The sequence below is a fragment of the Dioszegia hungarica genome (assembly GCF_025882075.1).
Source record: "Dioszegia hungarica strain PDD-24b-2 chromosome Unknown MKK02contig_2, whole genome shotgun sequence".
In the NCBI taxonomy this organism is placed as follows: domain Eukaryota; kingdom Fungi; phylum Basidiomycota; class Tremellomycetes; order Tremellales; family Bulleribasidiaceae; genus Dioszegia; species Dioszegia hungarica.
In genome coordinates this window covers 125,208-151,943 of record NW_026515766.1, presented here as the reverse complement: position 1 = coordinate 151,943, position 26,736 = coordinate 125,208, and the positions used below count along the sequence as shown (strand labels likewise).

At 55.9% G+C, this 26,736-nt stretch overlaps 11 protein-coding genes and 2 non-coding genes across 13 annotated transcripts; 6 read left to right on the top strand and 7 right to left on the bottom strand.

The window, feature by feature from the left end:
- Positions 1 to 52: 52 nt before the first annotated feature.
- Positions 53 to 1,472, bottom strand: MKK02DRAFT_18770 (putative mitochondrion protein; the record flags this gene model as incomplete). The annotated part of the gene is made up of 6 exons (XM_053086006.1): positions 53 to 403; positions 458 to 551; positions 610 to 717; positions 774 to 898; positions 963 to 1,035; positions 1,141 to 1,472. The coding sequence occupies 6 exons, from the start codon at positions 1,470 to 1,472 to the stop codon at positions 53 to 55; spliced, it is 1,083 nt and encodes a 360-aa protein (XP_052948901.1).
- Positions 1,473 to 1,799: 327 nt separating this feature from the next.
- MKK02DRAFT_t18 lies at positions 1,800 to 1,888 on the bottom strand. Its single transcript has one exon. It is a non-coding gene; the product is annotated as a tRNA-Ala (tRNA).
- A 554-nt stretch (positions 1,889 to 2,442) lies between these two features.
- On the bottom strand, positions 2,443 to 3,385 carry MKK02DRAFT_18792 (ClpP/crotonase-like domain-containing protein; the record flags this gene model as incomplete). The annotated part of the gene is made up of 5 exons (XM_053086009.1): positions 2,443 to 2,492; positions 2,539 to 2,622; positions 2,665 to 2,992; positions 3,025 to 3,116; positions 3,148 to 3,385. The coding sequence occupies 5 exons, from the start codon at positions 3,383 to 3,385 to the stop codon at positions 2,443 to 2,445; spliced, it is 792 nt and encodes a 263-aa protein (XP_052948900.1).
- A 281-nt stretch (positions 3,386 to 3,666) lies between these two features.
- On the top strand, positions 3,667 to 5,163 carry MKK02DRAFT_34951 (putative eukaryotic translation initiation factor 2 alpha subunit; the record flags this gene model as incomplete). The annotated part of the gene is made up of 6 exons (XM_053089043.1): positions 3,667 to 3,699; positions 3,761 to 3,823; positions 3,868 to 4,000; positions 4,043 to 4,250; positions 4,569 to 4,920; positions 5,050 to 5,163. The coding sequence occupies 6 exons, from the start codon at positions 3,667 to 3,669 to the stop codon at positions 5,161 to 5,163; spliced, it is 903 nt and encodes a 300-aa protein (XP_052948899.1).
- A 355-nt stretch (positions 5,164 to 5,518) lies between these two features.
- Positions 5,519 to 7,441, top strand: MKK02DRAFT_39399 (uncharacterized protein; the record flags this gene model as incomplete). The annotated part of the gene is made up of 3 exons (XM_053090579.1): positions 5,519 to 6,123; positions 6,199 to 6,787; positions 6,830 to 7,441. The coding sequence occupies 3 exons, from the start codon at positions 5,519 to 5,521 to the stop codon at positions 7,439 to 7,441; spliced, it is 1,806 nt and encodes a 601-aa protein (XP_052948898.1).
- Positions 7,442 to 7,733: 292 nt separating this feature from the next.
- On the top strand, positions 7,734 to 11,755 carry MKK02DRAFT_29247 (uncharacterized protein; the record flags this gene model as incomplete). Its single annotated transcript, XM_053087761.1, has 6 exons — positions 7,734 to 8,984; positions 9,026 to 9,624; positions 9,735 to 9,919; positions 9,946 to 11,039; positions 11,087 to 11,700; positions 11,746 to 11,755. The coding sequence occupies 6 exons, from the start codon at positions 7,734 to 7,736 to the stop codon at positions 11,753 to 11,755; spliced, it is 3,753 nt and encodes a 1,250-aa protein (XP_052948897.1).
- A 528-nt stretch (positions 11,756 to 12,283) lies between these two features.
- MKK02DRAFT_34950 (nitrogen permease regulator 2-domain-containing protein) lies at positions 12,284 to 14,491 on the top strand (the record flags this gene model as incomplete). The annotated part of the gene is made up of 6 exons (XM_053089042.1): positions 12,284 to 12,300; positions 12,459 to 12,483; positions 12,519 to 12,971; positions 13,093 to 13,246; positions 13,418 to 13,632; positions 13,664 to 14,491. 6 exons carry the CDS (start codon positions 12,284 to 12,286, stop codon positions 14,489 to 14,491), a joined length of 1,692 nt encoding a protein of 563 aa, XP_052948896.1.
- A 465-nt stretch (positions 14,492 to 14,956) lies between these two features.
- On the bottom strand, positions 14,957 to 15,736 carry MKK02DRAFT_29245 (uncharacterized protein; the record flags this gene model as incomplete). The annotated part of the gene is made up of 2 exons (XM_053087760.1): positions 14,957 to 15,280; positions 15,347 to 15,736. The coding sequence occupies 2 exons, from the start codon at positions 15,734 to 15,736 to the stop codon at positions 14,957 to 14,959; spliced, it is 714 nt and encodes a 237-aa protein (XP_052948895.1).
- Positions 15,737 to 16,500: 764 nt separating this feature from the next.
- On the top strand, positions 16,501 to 21,762 carry MKK02DRAFT_39395 (P-loop containing nucleoside triphosphate hydrolase protein; the record flags this gene model as incomplete). Its single annotated transcript, XM_053090578.1, has 26 exons — positions 16,501 to 16,758; positions 16,790 to 17,216; positions 17,281 to 17,454; positions 17,485 to 17,656; positions 17,687 to 17,741; positions 17,783 to 17,951; positions 17,983 to 18,096; positions 18,127 to 18,271; positions 18,303 to 18,452; positions 18,483 to 18,768; positions 18,798 to 19,109; positions 19,141 to 19,939; positions 19,971 to 20,032; positions 20,064 to 20,119; positions 20,150 to 20,254; positions 20,286 to 20,368; positions 20,398 to 20,535; positions 20,567 to 20,638; positions 20,669 to 20,817; positions 20,849 to 20,963; positions 20,996 to 21,109; positions 21,141 to 21,335; positions 21,378 to 21,399; positions 21,441 to 21,533; positions 21,568 to 21,611; positions 21,656 to 21,762. The coding sequence occupies 26 exons, from the start codon at positions 16,501 to 16,503 to the stop codon at positions 21,760 to 21,762; spliced, it is 4,416 nt and encodes a 1,471-aa protein (XP_052948894.1).
- A 76-nt stretch (positions 21,763 to 21,838) lies between these two features.
- Positions 21,839 to 23,230, bottom strand: MKK02DRAFT_39394 (ubiquitin-related domain-containing protein; the record flags this gene model as incomplete). Its single annotated transcript, XM_053090577.1, has 9 exons — positions 21,839 to 21,920; positions 21,964 to 22,048; positions 22,098 to 22,299; positions 22,352 to 22,495; positions 22,540 to 22,656; positions 22,702 to 22,806; positions 22,859 to 23,008; positions 23,088 to 23,122; positions 23,173 to 23,230. The coding sequence occupies 9 exons, from the start codon at positions 23,228 to 23,230 to the stop codon at positions 21,839 to 21,841; spliced, it is 978 nt and encodes a 325-aa protein (XP_052948893.1).
- Positions 23,231 to 23,481: 251 nt separating this feature from the next.
- MKK02DRAFT_39393 (uncharacterized protein) lies at positions 23,482 to 24,037 on the top strand (the record flags this gene model as incomplete). The annotated part of the gene is made up of 4 exons (XM_053090576.1): positions 23,482 to 23,562; positions 23,610 to 23,762; positions 23,805 to 23,893; positions 23,941 to 24,037. 4 exons carry the CDS (start codon positions 23,482 to 23,484, stop codon positions 24,035 to 24,037), a joined length of 420 nt encoding a protein of 139 aa, XP_052948892.1.
- Positions 24,038 to 24,122: 85 nt separating this feature from the next.
- Positions 24,123 to 25,725, bottom strand: MKK02DRAFT_39392 (uncharacterized protein; the record flags this gene model as incomplete). Its single annotated transcript, XM_053090575.1, has 7 exons — positions 24,123 to 24,346; positions 24,406 to 24,575; positions 24,621 to 24,940; positions 25,043 to 25,084; positions 25,141 to 25,378; positions 25,431 to 25,570; positions 25,627 to 25,725. The coding sequence occupies 7 exons, from the start codon at positions 25,723 to 25,725 to the stop codon at positions 24,123 to 24,125; spliced, it is 1,233 nt and encodes a 410-aa protein (XP_052948891.1).
- Positions 25,726 to 26,500: 775 nt separating this feature from the next.
- MKK02DRAFT_t17 lies at positions 26,501 to 26,589 on the bottom strand. Its single transcript has one exon. It is a non-coding gene; the product is annotated as a tRNA-Val (tRNA).
- Positions 26,590 to 26,736: the final 147 nt, after the last annotated feature.

Below are 26,736 nucleotides of genomic sequence, written 5' to 3'. Positions count from 1 at the left end.
CCGGCGAATCGGCACAAACCCCTGCCACAAAGTCCGCTTCGTCCCCGCGGGTCTATCTACCAATACCCTCCACAAACTCCTTCACCACCCTCAACGTCTCTCCCGGCTGCTCCGCATGTACCCAATGCCCCGCATCCAACACCTCCATCCGCATCCTTGGGAAGTACGCCTGCGCCGTCGGTATATTCTTGCGATTGATATACTTGCTGTGCTCGCCTTTAAGGAAGAGGGTAGGTCCGGACCACGTTACTTGCGTTGAGTCGTCGGAGTCTGCCGGGGCATAGGGAAAGTCGCCAATGTGCGGGATGGAGCGGTCGAGGAGGTCGAGAGGGATACGGAAGGCGAGTTGGCCAGAGGGGAGGGTGCGGGTGTTGGTCAGGAGGAATTGACGGGTAGCGAGAGTCTATCCGGTCAGCTGAGTCCGAGAAAAAGAAGTGTAGGAGTCAAGAAGACTTACAGGCTCAACTGCCTGTAGTATCTTGTCCGCCTCGGCTTTACTCTTCACCCCCGCTTGATCCACCTTTCGCATGCCCTGGGTGTATGCCAAGAATCTGCAGCATCAGCTCTTATTCTCAAAAAGCACGGTATACGGACGGGAAAATGACTCACTCCGGCGACATCCGGCCGACAGCAGGCGACATATCCACACTGATCAGACTGCGCAGGTTCTGGTTGAAGGCGGGGTTGAGCGCAAATGCCATGACTGCTTTACCACCCCTATATGTCAGCTGTACCCTCCCTAGACTGGCTTCAGAAGAGAGTGTGAAGCTCACATGCTATGTCCGAGCAGATTTATCCCTTTGAGATCGAGCTTGCGGAAGAGATGATCCAGGTCAGTTGCCATTGCGGCGTAGGTATGAGGCTCAGCGTGAGGGGAGGTACCGTGATTCCTCAAGTCCTCAGGATATCAGCGAGTCTGGTCGACTATCTTAGAAGAGAACAATGCAATAATTTGGACATACCAAGGCGTACACTGGCATACCGAGCTGGGTGGAGAACGCCTTGGCTAGGGAGCGCCAATTTTGTTTTGACCCGCTGCGGGGTAAGCTTCGCTTCCCGCGCCAACTTCATCCCGGGACTTCCTGTACTCTTCTCACATTATCCCCTCATGGAACTACTGGAAGTGAGGGAGGGACTTACAATAGTCCATGGCAGACCACCAAGCACTGCCCCTCCGCCCCCTCATTGACCTTTGGCGGCTGAATCACATCGTACGCCAAGTCCACCGGCTTGATCCCCTCAAAGGCTGAGGTGGAAGTGGAAGAGCTATGCCTGATATTTCGCACCCCAGTTCCGATTTCATTAACGGACAAGCGGGAAGTGAGTCGGGGTCTTGAACTAGTTGACAAGCTGGCAGATCGAGATCCCCCAATCTGCAGAGAAGAGGGACCGGCCTTGCCAAGAACGCATGGACGAGCGCTTCTGGCAAGAGCGAGGGGAGCAGTCGCTGCGCGCTGGAATGGTCTGCTCATGCTATAGATAGGTCCAGGTCGATTGCCCACTGTTGCGAGTCTTTGGCGGGCAAGCACCAGCGGGGGGTTCCGACGGAACTTAAACTGAGGAATGAGGAGCAGATTTGGTTCCGGGCTGCCCTTTGTGGCGGAACTCGCCAGCCACAATTTGTCCAGTGTGGCGGCAGTCCGCAAGATATTGACGTCAGGACGAGGTATGGCTGAGCATATGTGTGTATCCGACGAGATCGAGGTACCAAGGTTGCCCGAAGTGATACGTAAAGATGAAACAAAAAGAAGAACAAGCCCAAAATCCGTGCTTTTTCCTCCCAGGATCAGGTAAAAAGATGGAGTATCGGCGAATCGAACGCCGGTTGCTTCAAATCAGTCGCGCAAGCTAGTGCGAATGAAACGTGATACCACTACACTAATACCCCTGAGGCACAGGAGTTCCCCTGATCCAGATGGAAGTCCCGACTCCAAAGTGGAATATAAAGGTAAATGTTAGAAGTGGGGGTAAGAGTAGGGTGGGGAACCTCTTCCTCCCTGGCACAATGCTGGTTCCCGTACCGCTAGTGCTCTGAAACGTGAATACCACTACACTAATACCCCTGAGGCACAGGAGTTCCCCTGATCCAGATGGAAGTCCCGACTCCAAAGTGGAATATAAAGGTAAATGTTGGGAGTGGGGGTCTCGGCATCGCTTCGCTCGGCCCTGCCCCCTCCAGCCGAGCTGCGCTCGGCCTCCGGCGGGGCCCGGACCATCATTCCTCCCCGCCCTACGCTATGCTGTTCTGTACTTGGTCGGACAGCAGTTGAGAGGAGACCAGGCCTGAGCAAGAAGGTCAAGGCTGCTGGCAAGGGAAGCAACGGTGCGGGTCGCGCCTCCCGTCCAGGATCACTATATCTGCGCTAATAACTACTCCCCTTGAAGCAGGGTCTATCACATACTGTATTCCATAGAATATCACTGCATACTTCTTCTATTCTTTTACAAGTGGGACCAGACCGGCTTGCGCTTCTCGGCAAACGCGGACATACCTGCCTCTATTAGCCCAGACCAAGATAGACAAGTCGTACGACTCACCCTCCTTCTGATCCTTGGTCGCAAAGAGACTCTGGAAGAGCCTCCTCTCCAGCCTGAGACCCTGCTCGAGGGGCAACTCGAGCGCTGTACGTCAGCTCGACCCCATACCGGCACTCGTAGACTCACATCCATTCACAGCCTCCTTGCCCGCCTGGACCGCCACGGCCCCATACCCCGCAATCCTATCCCCAATCTTGACCGCCTCCGCGACGACGTCCTCCCCCTCCGCAACACACCTACTCACCAGCCCCCACGCCTCGGCGGTCTTGCCGTCAATCTTGCGGTTGGCGAGCACCATCTCCATCGCTCTGGGTTTGCCAATCAGGCCGGTGAGGCGCTGCGTCCCGCCTGCACCGGGAATGATACCAAGGGTGATTTCCGGCTGGCCGAATGTGGCGCCTGGGGTGCACAGGAGCATATCCAGCGACATCGCCAACTCGCATCCGCCTCCGAGCTGGGGTCAGCTAGGTCAGTGGGAGGACTTACGGCAAAGCCTGACACGGCGCCAATGATGGGCTTGCGAATCGCTCCAATACGCGTCCACGTCCCGAGGAAGTTGTTCTTGTACGTCGTGGCGACTGAGGTCAGCTAGCCCAGAGCCAAACGTACAGTCCTTGTCCTTCATCTCCTTGATATCCGCCCCCGCAGCGAAAGCCTTGTCACTCCCGGTCAACACGATCGCACCGACGCTCTCGTCCGCATCGGCCTTCTCGAGCTCGATGTTGAGCTGGTCAAAGAGGGGTGAGCTGAGCGCGTTGAGCGCCTTGGGCCGGTTGAGCCGGAGGATGATGACCTTGCCGGAGGAGGATTTTTCGGACAGGACCAGCGGCTCCGAGGCGGTCGACATGGCGCGGGAAAAGTGGGTGAGAGACTGCTTGGCTGCGGCGGCGTGGAAGGTGCGCGCTGTGATAGCGGTGCGAGCGAGGAGCATGGTGATGAATGAGTGGGGATAGCAGGATGACCGGGTATAGACAAGGTGGACCGGTTGGAGGAGATGCCGGGCGGAGCTTGCATACGGCAGGGAGGTATGTGGGATAAATAGGGGAAATTGCGGTGGAGGATATTGAGGTTGGCTGGTCGACTCCAACTTCTTTGTCCATCTGCCTCTTTACCTATACTTCAGCTAAGATGCCCCGATACTATGAGAACAAGTACCCAGAGGTGAGCGAGATGGAACTAGCAGCTTCCAAGAGCTTAGTCCGAATTTCAAGCTGACCCGCAGGTGGACCAACTGGTCATGGTCCAGGTCCTCTCCATTGAGGACATGGGAGCCTACGTCAAGCTGGTCAGTCTGCTGATGAAGTACCATCCTCCGGAGCTGACCCGCAGCTCGAATACGACGGTATCGAGGGAATGATCCTCCTCTCCGAGCTCTCCAGAAGACGTATCCGATCAGTGCAAAAGTTGATCCGAGTCGGGCGGAATGAGGTGGTGGTTGTGATGCGCGTGGACCCAGATAAGGGTGAGCTCCTCGTGCTTGTCCGGGGGCACAGCTGACATATAGGCTATATCGACCTGTCAAAACGCCGAGTCTCAGCAGAAGAAGTGGTCAAATGCGAGGAAAATTACGAAAAGGGAAAAGCGGTCGACTCGATCATTACTCAGGTCGCCAAGAAGAGGGATGTTGATGCGGATGATCTGTATGAAAAGATCGCGTGGCCGCTGCATAAGCAGTATGGACATACGTACGAGGCGTTCAAGTTGAGCATAACGTGAGTGTTGTGGAGGTTTCGGCTGGGAGGCGGAGGATGCGGCTGGATGGGTGAGGGCGGAGGATGGGCCGGGATGGGCCGAGGAAGATCAGAACGAGGCGGGACGGGACGAGGTGGAGGTGCTAGGGAGAGAATCCTGTGTCATTGGGAGAGAATCTATGGGAAATGGGAAAGAGCTGCTGCGCGGGAGGATCATGATGGCGGAGGCGTTATCGTCTTGCGATGCCGCTTGATCAGCAGCGCAGCCAAAGGGTGGCGATGACGGTAGCGCCAAGAATCTGCTCGATACTAGCTCGACTGAACCCCGCTGACCCCCAGCGAACCCGACGCGGTCTTCGCCCCCCTCTCACTCCCCGCCGACACCCTCTCCGACCTCCGCTCCGTCATCGCCCGCCGCCTCACCCCCAAGCCCGTCAAGGTCCGCGCCGACGTCGAAGTCAAGTGCTTTGCTTACCAAGGCATCGAGGCGATCCGCACCGCCCTCCGCGCGGGCGAGGCGGTCGGCACGGACGAGGTGCCCATCAAGATTAGGCTGGTCGCGCCCCCGCTGTATGTGATTAGCACGACGAGCACGGATAAGAATGCGGCGATGGAGACGATGGAGAAGGCGGTCGAGGCGATTGGGGAGAGTATTAAGGAGGAGGGAGGGGATATGGTCATCAAGATGAATGTGAGTTCGGGTCTTGGTCGAGAAGGGGGCGGAGATTGTGGAGGGCTGGACGGCTGGAGGGAATGGGCTTGGTCCGCACGGAAAGGGGTGGATAGGATCAAGCACATCAATACCGAGCTGACACCTCAGCCTAAAATCGTATCCGACACGGACGACGCCGAACTCAAGGAGCTCATGGAGCGGTTCGAAAAGCAAAACATGGACGTTGCGGGCGATGACGACTCGGACGAGGACGAGGAATAGCCGGAAGGGCTGCAGGATGGGTGGGGAGAGAGTTAGCGCATCAGGGGCATAGATCAAGGGAGTGATCATGCCATGGTTGGATGCATGCGATGCTGGTTCTGCTATGCTGACGAGCTCATGTCTGGAGACTGACGCGGCTCATGAGGGACATGAGGAGGTACGTGCGTACCTGACCTAAGGGCAAGCTCGGACCGCGAGCACGTCCGCTATACCGCATGACGGGTGTCCAAGCTCGACCTTGCGCATGAGCCCCCTAAGGGTTACGTACACCACTTACGAATCCCACATCCTGACTTTGTACTTCATCTTACCCCTTTCTTCTCCAAGAATGCAAAACGTACCTACACCCACCAGCATGACATACTCGTGGAGCGACCCTCCCCCCTTTATCTATCCAGCTACCGATGCAAACGCCCACCTGGCCCCCGCCCTCGCCACCACCCTAACGATCGCAAGTCTTATACCCCTGCCTCCCCCGGATTCACTCGGTACCTTACCTGTCGACATACTGCTTATGCTCCGGCCAGAGCTCGACCAGGCATCGCGAATCACTCTCGGTCGACGATCCCGCAGGATGTATGCCGTCTTCGAGCCGGACATCTGGCGCAATCTAAACCTCTTTCTCGACATCAGCGACTCCAGCTGGCAACAACCAGATCCAAAGGAAGAGTACCGCCGCTTTAACGACAGCTCAGTGGACCTCCGCCGTTACGTCCTCAGCATGATGCGTATGATGGACGACGTCCGATCGGAGGGAAACCGGTCTCGGTACGGCCTTATCAAGTCAATCAAAGGCGCTCCCTTCATCCGCATCGCGGATGCTTTTATCCAGCTGCTGATCGATGTCTCGCCCAATCTCGAGCACCTCAAGATCTTCTATGTCGGCCTGTCCAGGCTGGCTCAGTCGTTCGAAACTCGCCTACTCCAGAAACACTCTGACTCCTTATGCCTGTTTGACAGGTACGTTGATTGACACGACTGTTCGATGAGCATAGTCCTCGATTCCGGTTAGGACATCGTGGCTGACGCTTTTAGTGGCGGCTTTTTCGGAGGCGGCTCCAACGATAGCGACTTCGAGACCTGGAGCGCTCACAGGATTCCGGCGCCGCCGCTGGGCATGTCATTCCCAGCACTCACCTCCCTCAAGCTCGGCGAAGACACAATCTCTCATCCCGAGACCATCACCCTGCTGCTCAGGCTCGCGCCGAAACTGCAGCGCCTCGCTCTCTACATTTCTTACAATTACCGGTCTTTGTATAATTACCGGAGTCATCCCAGGGAACGCACACTTCCATCCTCCTTGAACGCCGACACCAATTTGCTCGCGCTCTGCATCGAATTCAGCGGTGGCAACGAGTCGAACGAGCAGTCTGTCGACATGACTATCGACAACATCCTATGTTCCAGCCCTCGCATCCAGCAGCTCTCGCTGCGATTAGATTGGGACTATGAGTTCGACAAATCAAGCGACCATTTCGTCCCGGCCGTTGGGAATCTGAAGCAGCTGGTTGATCTCGTCTGGCAGGACAGTGGGGGGTCACCACTGGCGGGCGTGAGACTAAGCGACTCCAGCTTCGCCTCGCTGAAGCGGTCAGTCCTGGCGCACCCGGCGTACGAGCTCCCGGTACGTTCCAGTCCTTCTTAGTGGAATTCAGCTGACATTCAGGACGATACTCTGCCATCATCGACCACGTTGGAGGTCCTGCATCTCACACGTCGGCGCGAGCGGGTGTCCGATCTACCGTACCAACCGGCTCCGACGACGCCGACGGGTGTTCTTCCTATCCCCTCTGCCTCCGCTCAATGGCTCCGCGCCTGTCCTCGGCTCCGAGTCATAAACTATATATGCGACGAAGATCCGGTCGGCCACCACCATCCCCACGACTCTACCCTCTTCGACCGGCTCGACCGCGCGGAAGCCAAGGGCAACGTTACCGCTTTCATCCACTCGATGCGCCATGGCGATTCCGAGGTCCTCCACGCTCAGATCCAGCTTCAGCCAATCGATATCGAGGGGCAGAATCACCTTACTCGAGAACACGTACTTTACTACACTGGCGAGGACCATCTGGGGGCAGACTGCGATGCGGTCAAGGCGCAGCACCCGCCCGAGTGGCAAGACTATTCGGACTTCGACGGGGTGGCTGTTCCGATGAGCGTTATCAGGGAGATGAGGGAGGTCGATGACCTTAGCGTGGCAGAGTGGAAGGCGAGGGGTGTAGAGGTGGGCGCGGCGGCTTGGGGAGTGTTGATGAACTGGCGAGCCGGACGTGGTTGAGAGGTGGTCAGGTCAGGGTAAAGGTTCCGGCGAAGGGGTGGTAGACAAAATAACTTCTCATCGTATCAGCGTTACCTAAATGTACTAATATCAATGTGTATCCTGCCCTTCTGATCATCACGCAGAGGGCGAGCTTCGATGTCGGTTGCTCATCCGCGTGGCGCGAGCCCGTTCCATGCACGGGCCATAGGAGAGACTCACACGGGACTTATACTTTGTACTTCTCTCACTTCATACTTCACCTTGCCTCCATCCTTTTACAAATTCAACAAGCCATACCATCTCGGCAAGTATGAAGCGCTCACGTAGCTGCCCTCCTCTCCCCTCCCTTCTTGCTCACTCCGACCTTACCTCCCCACCTCCTCCAGCGACGGTCTTACCAGCTTTTCCGGGCAACAATGCGCAACTCACTCTCCACTCTCACACTCCCCCTGCTACCTTCTCCACCCTTCCCGTCGAGCTCATCAATTGCATCGGCGACTTTCTAGGCAAGCGATCCATCACCAACCTCAGCCGTTCCTCCCTCACCACATACCGCATCTTCGAATCCAATCTCTGGCGCAACCTCAACCTCTTTCTGAACATCAATCACGGACGACAGCCCTTCACAGGGAAGGACAGCCGCTGGTTTTGTCGATACGAGATGGACCTTCGACGCCACATCCTAGCCATGAAGGGGATGATGAACGACATCCGATCCGAGGGAAACCGGCATCGCTACAGCTTGATCAAGTCAATCAGGGTCGCCCCCTTGGTCCAGATCGTGGACGTGGTGGTGCAACTACTCGTCGACGTCTCGGCCAATCTCGAGCACCTCGAAGTCTTGTACGCCGACTTGTACAAGCTGCCCAACCCCCTGTCGGGCGAGTCCTTTGAGACTCGTTTCCTCCAGCGCTACGCCGAATCCCTCGGCCAGTTTAGCCAGTACATCGCTGCAAATGGCTATTCAACGAATTATCACGGACCCAATCCGACGGGCACACATTCACCCACGCTTATACCGATGACGCTAAATTGGAAGTCCATTCCACCCGCCATGCTTGTTGGGCTCTCTTTCCCCGCCCTCACCTCCGTCCGTTTCGGATGGGACGCGATCGTTCACCCCGAGACCATCATAGCACTCCTCCAGATCGCGCCGTCTCTCCACCGGCTAGCATTCTGTATCGACAACAACCACTCGCCGATCGATCGCACAGAACACCCGGAATGGCAGCACTTCTCTCGCTTGCGCAAGATGAATACTACGTTACACACCCTGTCCATCGAAGCTCATTGCGATGACGAAGATCGCGAGCTGGTCAAATCGATCAGCAACATCCTTGAGTTCAGTCCCTTGCTCCAGCAGCTCAACCTACGATTGAAATGGTGGGAAAACTGGGAGGGAGCACACACCCGCATCGTGCCGCTCATCGGCAAGCTCTCATACCTACTCGATCTGTCCTGGCAAGATGAGTTCTTCCATATGCACGGGTCACAGCTGGGAGCTCCCGACTCTGCCTCGCTGAGACGGCTGCTATTACCTCACGCAGACTTCAAGCTTCCGGTGCGTCCTTCGCTGGAGTAATATCCTCGACTGACAATCAGGATGACACTGTACCAACGTCGTCCGCGCTCGAGGTCCTTGTCCTAACCCGTACGTGGGGAGCGAGGGGCTCAGACGACCTGGTCTTCCAACCCGCTCCTGCTACGATCCTGCCCCTCGATGCCTCCTTCGCCCAGTGGATCCGCGCCTGTCCTCGGCTCCGTGTCGTCAATTACATCTGCGATCCACCACATCGCGAAGACGCTACCCTCTTCGATAGGCTGGACAACGCAGAAGCAGCAGGAGACGTCACCGCTCGCGTATACTCTATGCGGCATGGCGATTATGAGGTGCTCCATGCTCAGATACAGCTTCAGCCGATCGACAACAAGCGCCGCAACCGCACTACTCGGCAACGCGTCCTGTGCTACACTGGCGGAGACCGCCTGATGGCAGACTTTGATACGGTCGAGGCGCAGTACCCGCCTGAGTGGCAAGATTACTCAGATTTTGAAGGAGAGGCGGTTCCGATGAGAGTCATGAGAGGGATGAGGGAGGCCGAGGGTCTGAACGAAGAGGGGTGGAAAGCACGGGGGGTCGAGGTGGGTGCAGCGGCATGGGGTGTACTGGAGGCATGGCGTGCGGCTGGCTCGCCGGCGGAGTGAGGGTGGCGAATTGTCTGATGTTGGTTAGTTCCGTGGAGAGACCTATATAAGACCACATTCACATGTAGACTTTCATCCCGTCTACCTCTTACTGCTCACACTACAGCCCCGACTGGATCCAGCAGCCGCCGCCTGATTCAGCAGATCACAAGGCTTATCAGTTCAGACGCACGGACTTCGAGTTCGCCACCCAACGCGTCAAAAACTCTAGATCTCGGTCGCGTCCTTCCTTCTCTCAACTGTACTTCACCTTCGATTCGTACGATCACACCAGAAACACCTCTGCGCCATGTCACTCACCCCTACTCACTCCTCAGCACCCTCTCACTCCCCTGAATCCCCTCACCCCGCGAAACTCATGTCTCTCCCGCAAGAACTGCTTAAAGCAATCGCACTCGAGCTCGATACCGCGTCCGCCCTCGCACTCGCACTCGGCTGCAAAGAGCTCTATCCCATCGCCGAGCATGGGATCTGGCAGGAGCTCTTACTCCAGGCGGTATCGCCGTGTCCAGGTCATGACCACTGGGCCGACACGCAGCGCTGCAAATACTGCTCGGACCGGAGAGAAAATCGGCTGTTACGTGGCCAGTTGGGCGGGAAGGTGGACGGTATCCTCAAAAAGGGATCTGAGGCCAGATGGGCGATGGTGCGCTCTATCGTCATGTCTCCTCGGCCGGGATCGGTATACGACCTGACCCACCTCCTGCGACACGTCTCGCCCTACCTTCGGTCCCTCGTTGTCACAGCTCCACCGGAGTCCGACGATCAGGCTTACGAAGCCCGGGAGTCCATCGACGTCCGGTTGCTCGAGTACAGCCGCGAGCTTGAGGCGCGCAATGTCCAGCTGTCGTTCCCCTACCTCACCAATATCAAAATCGGCCTAAACACCGTCCAATTCGCCGAGTTCGTCGACGTCCTGCGCAATATCGCACCCAACCTGACCTCCCTGGACTTTGCCATCGAGGCGTGCAGAGATGCCAAGGTTGGTCTACACTCCTCCAATCTCGGCTTTCCTGACCCTAATCTTCACTTCACCCACCTCCGGCGGCTCCATATTCATTATTGCTCATACGAAGACTTCGGCGTTCACGACCCCTTCCGATACATCAAGGGGCTTATCGGGGACAGTCCAGAACTCCAGGTCCTATACCTTGCTTACGGCGGTGAAATGCAGTGCCTCGATTCGTCCATCTTCCGGTACATCCATGGTCTCGACAAACTGCGCGAGCTATTTCTAGCGGACGAGTTTCGGCACGTGCCAAGTAGAGAGGGTATACGGGGCTCGCTTGTCGATTCGGACATGGAAGAGTCGGATGGCGAAGAGGAGGCGCAGAACATGCAGAAGGGAAAGATCTCACTTCCGCAGAGCCTGAAGAAGCTCGTGATGCCCTACGGTTCTTGGCTTCATTCGGTGAGAGATCTTTCGCCCCCTCCTCACGACCAAGGCTGACCTCACAGACCAAATACAACCCCCATCTGCCCTGTGCGCCGGGTCTCACCTCACTCTGCCTTCTGAATCACAATTGGTCCTACGCCGGGCCCATCGTTCTATCGTCTGACCTGGCGGCTCAGCGGATCAACCCCGGCTTCACAAGGTGGCTCCGTGCTGCTCCCGCGCTCGATACGATTCGCGTCACCTGCGCCGCTACTTTCCATGCGGCGGCGAAGAACACGGACGTCCACTCACTCAGCGGGATCGATCTCGACTCACCCACCGGTACCGTCTGGTCCTACCGACACCGCGGGCAAGAGGTACTCCACCTTCGTCTACAGGCGGCAGATGTCGAAGTTACCGTCTACGCCGGATCCGCCAAAGCTTCTCCCCCTCCCACTCATCATATTCGCATACTTCACACAACGAAGTCGAACTCGTATCTCGACCGCGTGGATCTGCTGGTCGATACGCACGACCTCGTCTGGGTGGACTATACCAGCTACGACGGAAGCGCGGTCCCTTTGGCGGTGCTGGAGGGGATGAGGAAGGCGGAGGGGGTCTGCGAGGAAGCTTGGCAGAAGAGAGGCGTGGAAGTAGGGGAGGCAGCCTGGCAGGTGCTGTTGGACTGGCAGGAGGAGTAAGTCCCCTTCTGATACCGGGGTAGTTTGAGCTAACGATTAAGGTCGGCGTGAATAATAGCCCTTCAGCATTTCTCTCATCCCAATCATCGAACTTCACATCTACCAGAACGCTCCCTCATCGCCCTCACCTCGATCTTCACAGAGAACCATCCGAGCTGTGTCATCGGCAGAACAAAGCGTACTGTATATACGCTCAAGTGAGATGTACTAGTATTCAGTCCGTCTGGTTGTGCGCAGGCACTTGGTGATCAATAAATACTGATCTACTGATCACATACGAAACGGACATATTCTGGATCTCAAGCTGTCTCTCATGCTGTCTCAGTCGGGGCCGGGCATGTTGTATCGTAAGGATGGGCAAAGTGAGGAGACATGCGCAGGCAACAAAGAGCATGACCATGCACATTCCTCATCAGTGAGACATGACAACTCCACATTCCTCGTTCTGCTTCCGGCGGGAAAGCCAGGGATTCCCGCTTGTTTGGCTCCCGATGCACCTCTTGTCCTACTCCGCCATATGGTCCACCCCTCTGTGCATATCTGTGTATAAATATCAGCGTACAGGCGCTGAGCGCCCAAATGGGCGAATCCGACGAGTGAGTCCAGCTCAAAAAACGCCTCTTGCGGTTTCAAAACGCCCCAAAGGACCCCCCCTCCCCATCTCCACCTTATCTACCGGATGACTCGGGATTGGGGCTCGGAGGATTGTCCCTCTCACTTGCATTATCTGGATATGAGCTGACATGACTCCTAGATCATTCTTGCCGCAAATCATTGGCGTGAGTCTGAACTTCGTGATCAAGCTAATTTCCAGCTTTTCTACGCGACTTTCGACCCTCGGCTGGGTCCGACCGTCACGCATCAAGTTCCCGAAAACCTCATCACATCCCTATCTACCTTGGACGAACCTCTTACATCTCGCTCGCGGTCTATCTCCAGGTCTCGCTCCCGCTCCCGCTCCTCATCCCCATATCCACCTGCATCTCCTATCGCCCATCTCCTCGAATTCGCCCCTATATCCGACTATGTCATCCCCAAAAAGTCCCTAGCCGAGAAGCTCGTCACGCTCTTGACTACTGGCGATGATGATGGGAGAAGGGAGGAGTACAGGATTATGGGGTATCCATGTGTCCTGAATGGGGAAGGAGGGCGGTATGTCCGGAACGAGTACATGTGGAATTTGTGCTTTGTCTTCGAGGCGAAGAGCAGTCTGGAGGCGTTCGAGCCGGTGGTCAGGAAGTGCGCGAGGATACTGAGATCTGCAGAGGTGAGTACGAGTGATGCTTTGTAGGCGAGCAAGGACGAAGGTGGCGGAATGAGAGGGACGAATAGGGGGTTGAAGGCAATCCGGCGACCTTGATTGCTGCCCGGACATCGCTAATGTCCAGCTTGACTCAGCATACCTATCGGCGCCCAACAGCGAGCACACTCCTCTCCTGGCTGTTCTCGAGCAGCTTTTCGAGGATCTGAACTCGTACTCGGAAACGAGCATCCCGCTGGACGGGTTCAACTCGTTGGAGCTCAAGCTGTTCCCATTCTATCGTATGTTGCTCTTCCCTTTCCTCCCTCTTGCTCGTCAAATCTGCCTCTCCTGCTTGTCCTTCTAATGCTGTTCCAAGACATTGCTAGAAGCTTCCACCCGTGTCTCCGTCTACGCCGGGTTCCCATCACTTTGTATGAGAACTTGCTAAATGAAAATTTGCTAATCCGCAGCCAACCCCACCGAATGCGAAGACTGGCACGTCCCTGTCGCCCTCGTCGATCTCAACGAGATTAAAGACGACAACTGGGACATCACTGCCGCTAGAGTCTCCCAGCACATCGACGGCGTCAATCATGTCAAGCGGATAGCAGAGCTGGCGGATGCAGATCCGGCCCTGACGCGGGAGACACTCAAGCACATGCTTTACTACCAGGTCGTCATGATGGTAAGTCCTCCCATGGCCGCGCTGACTTCAGGTCGACATCTTCCAGTACTCCAACATCTACACTGTCAAACCAAATATCACCCGCCTCTCTGCCGACCCCACCATCATCTCCGAATGCGCCAGCTACGTCACGCGCAAAGGCTTTCCTCACTCCTCCTGGCCTATCCTTCTCCGCCTCTACTCCAAGCTCCATCCGGGAGTAACGGTACACGACTGGATAGAAAGCAACGACATCGTCAGCCTCGGTATAGACGCGCGCCGCTTCGTCAGCTTTGGCATCATCAAGGGGTTTCTCCGCCGCGTCCATCGGTGGCCATTCCTCATCGACCGCAAATCACCCCTGATCGGTCCGCCGGAAGCTCGACCTCGCAAGGTCGGCTTTGATAGGCGGGCGGTACTCGGCTCCGGCACTGCCCTGCGGGACGGCCTCAATCGGAGCGGTCCGGGAGATAGCACCTTCACCCTCCGATCGCAAGAATCGCACGGATCCGTCGGTCTCGGCATTTCACCCTCCTCCAATCGTACTCCCCCATCCATTACTCCCTCCCCTGCTCGGCGTACCGGCGCTCTGACGAGCATGCGCGACTCGTATCCCCGCTCCATGGGCTCAGCGGCCGAGACCCATCTCTCGACCGGGTCAAAGAATAGGGGGAATCTCCGCTCGGCGGTATTGAGGGTCAGGGAGGCGGAAAGTAGGGCGATGGAGGAGGAACTGGTGCGGTATCTGGACGGGATGCATCATGCGGATGAGATTCAGGTGTGCTTTAGGATGGGGTGGAAGGAGCTGGAGCGGATACTGGGGGTGGGGGAGGTTTTGGGTGGGAAGGGAATGAAGGGGGTTGCTGTTATCTATAGGTAAATTTGATCTCGCGGTGCTGTACATGTATGGAGGACGCGCAGTAGGGACTCTTCCCTCCGCTGATGATGCTGACTACCCACCGATGTCATCGCTGACAGAGCACCGGAGTGCCGAGGTGCGACCATCACAGCCTTACCCGAGTAGCAACACCGCCAGAATGGTGCCCACAGAAGGATTTTCCTCTAATCTAAGTGGCGGCTTGGCACGCGCCTGATTTTTAGGGATGGGCGCCCTCCAGGGACAGCATAATACATGTGGGTCATCACACGGAGGCCTGCGCATGTAGCTAACGTCGCCACGTTGTGTCGCAACGTAGTCTCAACCTCCTCCAAGTGATATCGCGAAGATTGTTACTGATAATATAGCCTCGAGCGTATAGAAGCAAATTGCATATCTTACATCCGAGTCATCGTGGTACAGTGCTCATGCAATAGAAGCCGCTGAGCCCCTTCTCGCGCCATTCAATCATAAGTCCAGGGGTAGACTGAAACCTTTAGATCGTTTGACTTCCTGGAACTCCTGACACAGCTTCGCAATCGCTTCCGTCACCGCCTCGATCGTCTCACGCTCCGATGCTCCCTTCTCAATGGCTTGATTCCAGGTCTCTTCGAGCTGTTTCTCCGCCTCATTCTTACTCCTGATGGCTTGGTTGGCGTCGCTGTTCGTTCTCTGCGATAAGAGAGCAGTCGGAGTGGCGAGAAGGCCCATCAATTCTGACAGTTTCTCGCGCGCGTGAGTGAAAGCCTTGTCGTTGCTCTTCGAAATCCAGGCGCGCATGCCCCTCTCCACCTGCAGATGTATCAGCTTCCAACTTCGCCCTGGGTAATGATAGTGTAGACGGCAATCTCCACTCACAACCTCATTGCGCGTCTCATCGCCCCAGGCCATGTAAGATAGGTATCTCCCACCGTCGGACTTCAAGATGGTCCTCCCGTAACTGTCGCTCGTGTCGATACCTCCCACTTTCCTGGAGAGAAGGGCTTGATCGGCGGTCGCAACAAAAGTTCTGAAGTCCGACTGGCGTGGCGAGATCCTGCTGAGCTCGGAACGCGGAGGGGGCGCGCAGAGACCGAGCTCGGTCTTCACGGTGTCAAGCTCCTCTCGGAGTGTCTTCCTGTCTGCCTGCAGTGTCCTGACCAGACCGGAGAGTTCGTTGACTTCGGTCTCGAGCGCATGCAAACGCGCTGCAAAAGTCCCTGTTGAGTCAGGACGGAACGGTTCTGGTACGCGAGTCAGCGAGGACATGATGATATGGGTTGATTGACGAACTGTAAAATTGAAGGAGAGAAGGGTGGCAAACGCCACAGGCAGGATTCAAAGATGACCTTCTATACGACTCTGATTGCTGGCAGTCGACTGGTCGCTCTCACGATCCTCTGTTCCATCGTAATGAGATTGACCAGATCCGAGGGGGCAAGCTCCTTAGATTCCGACTGCTGTCACGCGCAAGAGCGCTGTACCCAAAAGGATGGTCCGTCGATTGGTCGCGCCATATATATCGTACGGATCGTTACGGGCAAACAGCCCCGGGGTGCGACTCGCGCAGCATCTAGCACCGTTGTGGGGAAAGCGCAGGCACCACACCGTCTCGTTTTTCAAGGTGTTATTGGCCATGTACTGGCACGCGATCTGGGATGTGACACCTAGGTCGTCTTTCCCTCGTCTGGGCGTGAGCTGCAGCTGGTACCGACATGCAGCAGCACCTTCGAGTGGTGCCGCTTTCGCTATCAGCGCCACTCTTTGACGTCCGTGCGTGGTGCGTTGTTGTTGCGGTTCCAATATGAGGCCTATACACTCAACACCTGGTACTGGTACTCACCTTTTGACGAGCTCACCATCAGCAACAACGCAGCAGGGCGGCATCGGGTATTCTCGACGCTCCGCGTTTCTGCCGAAGGGGACAATGCAGCCATACAGACAAAGGAGCGTCGAAGGGAGCTCGAGGAAAACATAAAGCTAGCTCCATGGCCAGCTCGCTTCGACTGCGTCGTCCATACATCACCCCCAATATGACTCGCCCGTCCGAGACTGCTCCGCTGCTCGGCTCCTATGAGCCAAAGCCCAGCGATCACGAGGATCGATTTCGAGATCGCCCTATCCACCTCAACGAGTTCAAGCGGAACGTCCGCATCTATAAGGCATTCCTCGGAGTGCTGCTGCCGCTCTACCTTTCGCTCGAGGTGCTGCATCTGGTCAGCCATCATGGCCTGGGAGACACTTATGAGAGTATGGATGTGATTGGCAGTGGCGTAACCGTTGTTCTCACTGTGAGTCCCATCATGGCTGAGCTCACTCTAGTCTATCCTGCTGGCTTTTTACATCCTCACCGTCTTTCGACGCATCCACATTCCTCGGTCATGCAGCTTCCTCACCGACATCCTCGATCTCAAGCTGCACTCCACCTTTGTCATCTCAGCCTTCTTTGGCGCCCTCTCCTGCCTCCTCCTTACCATCTCGCCCAGCATCTACTATGCCTTTTCGCACTATACGCTGCGCCAGCCCGGAGCGGAACTCGGCGGGATGTCAACGCGCAGGTCGGTCAAGCTGGGTGTTCTGCTGGCGACCTTGCTATCGGCTGGCCTCGTGCGTCGAGGCCCGCTGGTGCGCTATGACCAAGCCAAGTTGGCGACTGGATTCGGTATCTCAGCTACCGATGAGGAGGTGGTCCAGGGATCCAACGTGATTGACTGGGAGGGAAGCTCGATGTTGAAGCTGATCACGCTCTGTCAAGTAAGTCCACCTGTAACGTCGCTGATAGAACTATCGCCTTGCTCGCCGCTCGACTCAAGTGGATCAACTACAAAACAGCGATATTCCCCATCTCGGCGAGGCTGTCCGCATGGCCGGCGTGAACCCCACTCTCTTTGCCGACACTGCGCTGAAGCTCGGCGAGAAGCGTACAGTCACCGGATGGCAGGTGTTGAAGATGGCTTGGTGGCCGAGGAGATGGATCTTGATCATTTGTGAGTCGACATAAGACCCGCTGACCATAGGCATCTTTCTCGAGGCGTTCGGCATGTTGTTTAGCTTTCTCCAGATCTTTGCCATGTTCGAGTTGATCAAGACTTTCAACCAACCTTTCGGCGACAACACCTACGCTTACCTCCTCTGCGGCTGTCTCTTTGTCGGCCAGGTCATGGAGACGATGCTCTCGGCTATGGTCTGGTAAGTCTGACCTTGATCGTGCTGATGTAGTGCAATTGAAAAGTACGAAATGAATGAGCCTATCCGCATGTACCTGTGCTCTTTGGTGAGTCCAATACAGGCAGAGCTGACTAGCTTTTCCAAAAGATCTTACGCACCGCCGACGTCAAGGCGATGGACGCTCAGCACCTATCGGACGAAGATCGGGAGAAGAACAAGGGCAGAAGCCAGATTCTCAATCTCCTCATGATCGACTCGGAAAAGATCAGCACCATGGCGTCTAGGTTCTGGAGCATATCGAATGCGGCTATCTCTTGTAGGTGTACCGTAGATCTAGCTGACAGCAGTGATTATTGGCGGGATTTTCCTATACACTATGCTTGGCGTCAGCGCTCTAGCCGGAATCGCCTGCATCCCAGCAACGGCGCCGATCGCTTACTGGAACGCGAAGAAGATCTATGGTAAGTACAATCTCGGCCGAGCTCACTCAGAATGCGACAAGGTGTGGCTGCGCACCCGAGACGCCAGAACCTCAGCCACCAAAGAGTTTCTCACCAGCATTAAGCCCATCAAGCTGAACGCGTGGGAGCCGTACTTCCAGCGGAGGATCCAGCTACTCAGGCGGACGGAGATCATGTAAGTCTAGGCGAGATTTTGCTGATGGCAGATGGCAAAGGTGGCGCTTTACCCTCGGAACCATCTTCAACATCATCGCCGACCAAGCTCCGGTCCTTTCGGTTGCGGTCATCTTTATCGTCCATACCAAGATCATGGGGCGGACCCTCGATCCGGCGACTGGCTTTGTCACTTTCAACATGTGAGTCATCGTTAGGCTGGGCTGATGTAGATTCAACCGAGTCAAGGACGCACTCAGCTCTATCCCCGACACCATCCAAAGCGCTCTCCAGATCCGAGTCTCGCTCAACCGCCTCGTCGTGTTTTGGAACGAGCCCGAGATCGATCTCAGCTCGGATGACGAGGCAGACGAGCCAAGATTCGACAAGGCTACAATTACCTGGCCATCGGCAGAGGGCGACACTCCGGCCTTCCGACTTCAAGACGTGACCATGACCTTACCGAAGAACGGCTTTACGCTCATTTGCGGCTCGCTTGGATCAGGAAAATCTCTCTTTGTGAGTATACCTTTGGCTTTGCTGATTAGCTCCGCGCACTTCTCGGCGAAGCAGTGATCGAGTCTGGACGCGTCTTTGCGCCTCGCAGCAAACCGGACACCATCCCCATCACCACTTCCGACCGCTCGTGGACCACTGATACCTGGCTCCAGGATACAGTTGCTTACGCCCCGCAGCAAGCGTATATCCGGCACGGGACAATCCGGGACAACATCCTCCTCGGCCAGCCGATGTGGCGGGCGAGGTACAATGAGGTCTTGGCGCAGTGCTCTTTGTTGTCGGATCTGGACGTGCTGGATGAGGGGGACATGACGGAGGTCGGAGAGGGAGGGGTCACACTGGTGAGTACGAGTCTGGACAAGCTAACATCAGAGCGGAGGACAGAAGGCTCGCTTAAATCTCGCTCGGTGTATCTACTCTCGAGCAAAGACGGTCCTTCTTGACGATATTCTCTCGGCGGTCGATGCGCATACGGCTCAGCACATCCTGGCGGAATGCTTCCAAGGCTCGCTCGTCCGAGACCGCACGGTCATCCTCGTCACCCATCATGTCCGGCTCTGTCTCCCCGCTGCAGACTTTGTCGTCACTCTCGACCAGGGGCGAGTACAGCAGGCATGCGCAGCTGTCGAAGTTGTGCTTGATGACCACTCGGAGCCGACCAGCCCCATCGCTCAGCGTGCCGCCCTTCCTGCGCTGAAAGAAAGGGAAGACCGGACCTCACGCAACGTCTACACCAAGGAAGTCCGCGCGATCGGCCGAGTCGCGTCCAATCACTACCTACTCCTCCTCACCGCCGCGGGCGGCATCGGCTATTGGTCCTTTATGCTCGCCCTGACACTCGGCGCGCGCGGAGCTGAGGTCGTCCGCCAGTCCCTCCTCGCCGACTGGACCGCTCAGATGGACAACACCCACGTCGACCACTATATCAAGCTTTACATCGCGTACAGTCTGGTCTCGAACACCTTTGGCGGTACGCGATGGATATGGCTATATGGAGTGGGGAATGTAGGGATGTACAATCGGGGGTGTCGGCTCATACATGATCTGTTCTTGGACAGGCTTTGCAAGGCGCCACTGCAGTTCTTTGAGAGCACGCCAACGGGTCGACTGTTGAATGTGGTGGGGCAGGATATCTGGAAGATTGACTCTGGGTCTGGAGACGATGTTGGCCGTAAGTCTGGGCATGGCTGTGCTGATGACAGGTCTGCTCTTCCAGGCGACGACGTCCATCACCTCCAGCATGATCTTGTGCTATTACCAGCCGGTGAGTTTTTGTTTGGTCTAGCTGATGATAGCGTCTCCTCGTCATTCTTCTGATCCTCGCCGTCCCATTCTTCTTCGCCAACAGCATGTAAGTCTCAGAAAGGCTAAGCTGATGTAGATTGCGGAAGCTCAGAGCAGATGTCCGTCGAGCATGCCTCGTCGCTTATTCGCCTTTGATCTCCCTGTTCAACGATACTATCGACGGAGTGGTCATGGTCAGAGCGTGAGTGCTGGTCTGGCAAAGCTGATATCAGATTTGGTCTCGGCGCAGTCATGAATGAAGCTCTCATCACTCTGACGAACCAAGAGAAGAAGTGTTGGGTCGCGGACTGGCACAGTGAGTTCACGTCCGACGCTGCTGATCAGCCTTCCAATGGGCCAGGATTGTCATGCAGTCCATGACCGCTGTCGTCATCACCGCTACCGGTGTCCTCCTCGTCCAGACCGACATCTCCGCCTCCAAAGCAGGCTTCATCCTGTCTTTTGCGCTGATGGTGTCTTCTGGTGAGTTTGCGCCTGAACCAGCTGACGACAGGTCTATTTGACCTTCTGGAACGAGCGACCAATACCGAGCAGACCTTTGTCAGCGCTGAGCGGCTCAATACATGTGAATTTGACGGTGGACGCGCTGATGTAGATATCGAAGTGCAAACCCAGGAGCCTCAAGGAGGGGTTGTACCTCGCGCATCCTGGCCGGAGAAGGGCGATATTACCATCCGGGACCTGCGTGTCAAGTACGCTGAGGACCTGCCGGAGGTACTCCATGGTGTTTCGGTGGATATACGAGTGAGTGCTTGGCAAGGTAGAGCTGATGTAGGCGGGCGAAAGGGTTGGATTGGTTGGCGCTACGGGGTCTGGAAAGTCTACTTTGGCGCTGAGTCTGTTCAGAGGTAATATGCAGAGTGGCGGGTCGATCGAGATTGATGGGGAGGGTGAGTATTCTACCGGGATTGGCTGACCTCAGATATCTCGGACATTGCTCTGTCAGAGCTCAGAGGAAGACTCAACATGGTGGTGCAAGATAGCAACCTCTGTTCGGGAACCTTGAGGGACGCGCTGGACATCACCGGCTCAAAGAGTGAGTTCTTGCCCTTCCGAGCTGACGTCAGGTGACCAAGCGATCTTTGATGCGCTCCGACGAGTCCACCTCATCTCACCGAGCACTGGAGACGAATCCAACCCGTTCACCAATCTCGACACATTTGTCGCTGTTGAAGGAGCCAACTTCAGTCAGGGACAGAAGCAGCTGCTTTGTCTTGCTCGAGCTTTGCTGAAGGACGCGAGGATTCTGGTCATGGATGAGGGTGAGTACGCCATCTGCGCCAAAGGTTGACGCTGACGATCAGCTACCTCATCGGTGGACTTTGAGTATGTCTATATCCCCTCCACCGGATCCAGCTGACCTTCAGGATGGACGCCAAGATCACCTCGACGATCAAGGAGTGCTTTGCCGGGATGACCATGTTGGTCATCGCTCATCGCCTGGCCACCATCATGCACTTGTACGTCCCCCTTGGCAGCAGCGCTAACCTCCAGCGATAAGGTCATTGTACTCAGCGCGGGCAGAATTGTCGAGGAAGGTGAGCTTTGGGCTTGACTGTCGGTAGACTCAGCTGACATGCAGGGCGACCGGTGGACCTGATCGCTGATACGTCTTCGGCGTTCTACGGCCTGTGTATGGCGCAAGGCAAAGAGGAGTTTGACAATCTTGCTGCGATGGCCAAGGCGTAAACTGTGTATATCTGAGCTGTCATCATACGGACCCATTGGGTATGATGTATATAAGTTACTGCATGAATACAATAGACTAGCTGGCGTTCAAGACCGCGCTTGGTGTCAGTCCGTTCGCCTTGAGCGATTTGCGCATCTCGTCTCGGGAGAAGGTTTTCCTGGATATCAGCTGTGTCCATGGACGCTCAGGTAAAGACTGACCTTGGGAACGTCGAAGCAAAGGTCACAGTATCGACATTATACGCCAAATTCTCGCTCGCTATCCACTCGGCCACATCCACCAGAGCTATAGTATTAGCCACGTCGCTATGACGATGCGGCGAGGAGCAGCTTACTCGATTCGGAAGGGAAGGTCTTGGTCAGCGGCGCTCCGCCTGAGCTCAGTCGGACCTGTAAACGGGTCTGGGGGTTCTCGGCCGAGTTCGTCACTGGCTTGGCTGCAGCAGCGGCGGGTGCAGACGCGGCAGCCGGTGTAGCCTCGCCATCCCGGATAGCCTTTTCCCTTGCGACCTTGGCAGCTCGTTCGCGTTTGTCCGCCTACCGCGTCAGCTTCGGCTTCAACTTCGCAGATGCGGCCACGTGAGCTCACCTCGATCTGCGCCTTGATCGCCGCCCTAGCCTTCTGATCCTCAATCTTCTCGCGCTTCTTCCGGTCCACCTCCTTGTGCATCTCCTTGATCATCATGTCCTCCTTGATCTTGTCCTGATCTTGGCCCGCTTTACGGCGGAGTACCTGTATGTCAGCTCTGGGAACAGACTGGCGTGCGAGGAACTCACATCATTTGCCCTGGTCTCCTTTGCGTCGATCTTGGACTGTAACGCCCGCTTCTCGGCCAGCTTTTGACGCATATCGGCCAACTTGGCCTTCTTCTCCTCCTCGGTCAAAGGCTTGATCTGAACAATGAGCTTGAGCAGACAGAGCTGGCCTATTTAGCTCACCTCCTCGGTCGACTCTTCGAACTCCTGGTGCCCGCTCCGTTCAGCGTGAAAGCTAGCAGTAGCTGACGATTTGAAGATTTTGCCGCATTCGGAGCACTTGATGGACTGTAGAGTCAGCTTACCTTCTCGGCCGTAGGGTGAGGAGGAGAGAGCTTACATTTGCGGTAGGCTCCTCAGAAGCACCAGTCTTCTTGACGTGGATCTTGAGCTCCTCGGAATCTTCATCAGCCGAATCAACGTCCTCGGGCTGGGCTGAGTCGGAAGGGACGGGGTTGTCAGAGTTGTTGAGGAGGTGATCCATCGCGGGCTACTATATCAGCTCTGTTCAATAGCCGTCCCTAATGTGCGCCAGCGCTGAGCATAGCGAGCTAAAGAAGGGATCATACCTGCAGACCAGACCGCTTGGTCGCCTTCAATGCCCCTGTCCCGTCAGCCTCTACCGCTGATACGTTCGTAGCCCTAGCAGCTCACAGTCTATCCTGGCTTCCTCGAAGCCCATCGCCAGTAGCTGCTGCTTATCGCCAGACATCTTGACTATGGCTGCTGAATGAAGGATGAGGTATAGATACATGATCGTGGTCCGCTCCGCGCGAAGCTATGACGCACGGAACGACGCGTGGTGGGCGTGGTGCTTGAGGCGAGCTCGAGCGCTCTTTGGAAGCTCTGTTACCTCCATATATGCTATTTAGAGGGTGTCTCAGCTGCCTGTCCCGTACAGGAGGTACAGCAGCACGTATAAGCCGGAAAAGTAGCCCTTCGTCGGCGTACCAAACCCGTCAAATGGCGTCCAGTGCGAGCCAAGATGGACCCAAGCCGACCGGTCTGGTCATGCAGATCATCCTCCGGCGCGATCTACTGACCGTACGTCTGACTCTACTGATAGATCTGATTATAGCTTATAGACTTAGGAGCATGGCTGGCCGGTAGGACCGCTCCTCGCCCAGTCAGCTCATGCTGCAACAGCCGTCTTGCACCTCCATCGGGATCACCCCGATGTGAAGCGGTATCTTGAGGGGGATGATGGGAGAGGATGGGAGGTGATGCGCAAAGTCACGTACGAGGTGAGCCGGGACGAACGGGGACGGATTGAAGCTGACCCGCAGGTGCCAGACGAGGCGGCTCTGAGAGGATTGGGGGCCAAGTTGGACGGGTTGACGCCAAAACTGTCTCATCATCTTTGGATAGAACAGCCGTAAGTCGCCCCAGCAATCGTTATGATAGACTGCTGAGCCGTCATAGGGAGTGCATCCCTACCGCTCTGGCTATCATTCCAAACAAGCGACCTAAACAGCTGAAGAAGGCTATGGAGGAGGCGGGGTGTGAGCTATTCAAGTGACGAGGGATTTCGGGCAAGGCTCATGAGGAGTCTACGAGCAATGCAATCCATTTCCGGGGGAAAATCACTGCATGTACATGTCTAGTCACGAAGTCCTAGGCCGCTTCCCCTTCCCCCAGCCCAGCTTGCCGATTACCGATCCCGCGATCCCAGCGACTGACTGTGCGATGTCCGTCCATGTCTCCCCTTCCCCCTCACGGCCACGTTTGGCAGGTCCGACAGCTAGGGCTTGATCTTGCGGCTGGAAAGTCATGGCTTGGCCATAGAGGCACAAAGCTTGCTGTCTGATCAAATGCCTCTTCTTCTCCTCTGATAGGTCAGCTGGTGTCACCAGCACAAATGAAGGGAGACAGGCGGAGATCACTTACCGGTGAGCACATTCAGTTCTCTAGCCGCCCACGGCTTACCCGCTTCATCAAAATCGATACTGTCCCGAGTAATAAACGCCGTCCAAGCAGTCTTGTTGAGCGTTGCGAAGAGCTCACTCCGAGGGGTATTGATTTGTTTGGGCTCAGTGGGAAGGAAGCCGCACATCATTCTGTCGTGTCAGCTGAGCACACAAAACAGGTAGATACGGACTCACCTCCAGATGTCACTCATATCAAGTCTATTCGGAGATCGGAAGAATCCCTGAGCGACAAAGAGAAAGGCAGTCTTCTTTGAACCCTCGCCGAACCGGCCTTGTTCCGCCTCACCCATTTTGACGCGCAGAGCCAACGATGTTTCCCAGTCGCAGAAGGGACACAAAGCCAGGTCCTTGTGATGAATCAGACCGGAAAGAGGGTCGGTAAAGCCGAAAAGCGTCTGGACGTCCTCCTCCACCGAGCCGATGTGCCGCCAACCATCAGGATCGACTTGCTCCGCAGCTGCTGTCTTAGAGGCGGTATTGTATTGCCGAGTCCACTGCCGAATCAGCTCAGGGTTGGTCGGGAAAGGTATGAAACCTACATTCTTCACAGATCCAATGCATGGACACTGCAAGTTCACTCCTCGATAGTCATTCACCTTATCTTTGCCGCCGTTGTGCCAGGCGTCTTGAGTGAAGATCTGAGTAGGTCAGCGGTGTCCGGTAGCGGCCTGTAAGGCCACACATATGAACTCACGCAGCGCGAAGCCAAGAGGAAGTGCTGGACCTGTTCCTCATAGGTCCCTGGATCCACGCCTTGGTTTTGTATATCTTTGTGTGAGAGCACAATAGACTCCAGGGGTGTCTGAAAGCAGAGGACCGGGCTCATCATACCAGCCGTCCTGCAGTCTTGCGGATACGGGACCGCCGGGTCCATGATGGTGGATGAGATGTCTGAGGTGCTGCCGGGTAACGCTTTGCGGTTGAATTCGAGCCTGTATAATCAGCATCGTTTAAGGTCCGTAAGCATGAGGCAGCTGAGCTCACAAATAGTAGTTCCGGCAAAGAGCCTCCCACCACTTGCGCCAATACTGTCGACGCAGAGGGTCCGGGTGGTAAACTAGGACCACAAGATCCGCAAATAGGCAAGGACAGATGCGAAAGAGCAGCAGCAAATCTTCGCATACCTATCAATCAGCTCAGTCTTCCCAATGATGGGCGTAGATTGGTGATTAGTACTTACCTGGCAGTACTGAAGCAGCAAAGGCTGAACCAAGTTGAACAGCTCCTGCTTCATCTCGAACTCGCTCTTCAGTACAGAGTAAAGGGTTTCCTTTGCCATCTTGTGGTCAAGAATGAGTGAGATACAGAGAACAGAGAGACCTGAGGGGAAGACATCAGTAGCATATGACGAGGTCATATAGCTTGTCCGCCTTCGTCGCTAGAACAAAAGAATCGATGTTCTCAGATGAACAGCCTTCTTTGCCAGACAGGCATTATGCACACCCTCTTGGTCCGCCGAAGCTTCGATACCCGACTGGATCGGCTTTCGTAGAGAACAAAGCGTAGCCGCTGGCCGGGATGAAACATGACAGACAGAGTGAAGTTGAGGGATGGCTTAGCTCGAGACCAAGACGGAGTTGGCTCGCAGGGTCATGCCGGCATTTTCAGGGGCGGATCTGAAACTCGCGGGGTACAGCGCGTGTGGCACTTCTCATGCTGCTCATGCAGCTCAATCTTTTGCGCGCGTTGAAGATGTTGGAGAAGCCATAAAGATTCCCCAAGACAGTCTCACATGGTGCCAATACCCTTCATATGTGCAGCAGACACACAGAATGCTGTTAGCAGGGACGGGGTAAAGTCAGGGTTGACGTCTTAGCCCCTGAGTTACCCCTTCTCCCCCTCGGGCTTATGAATTCTTTCACCTCTGTCCGCCCGTTGTAACCATCACTCGAGTGCAGCAGGGCCTCGCAGACATCCAGCACATCGGAGGGGATATCAGAGAAGGAACCGGTTGCGTGCTGTTCATGATTCAAAAAGGGAACGCCACAACCCCGCGGGGCCTCTCCCGGCCACTCTTTGACGTCCTGAGCCGCCCTGACTATCAAAACGTTATCTGATTTCGCCCGGGCTCGAACCGGGGACATCATGCGGAACTGTCTGACGACTGTTAAGCATGCGATCTGACCAACTGAGCTACGAAACCATCCGAAAGATGTCGGAGTGTGCGTGAAGCCGTTTGCAAGCTAATCATTCCTCAATCTCCCAATGTCTCACCTCTTTCAGCCAGGCACGCAGCTCAAAGCTTCTTCCTGGCTTCCTGGGGGTCCAAAGAGCCACGGAAGGTCTCCCG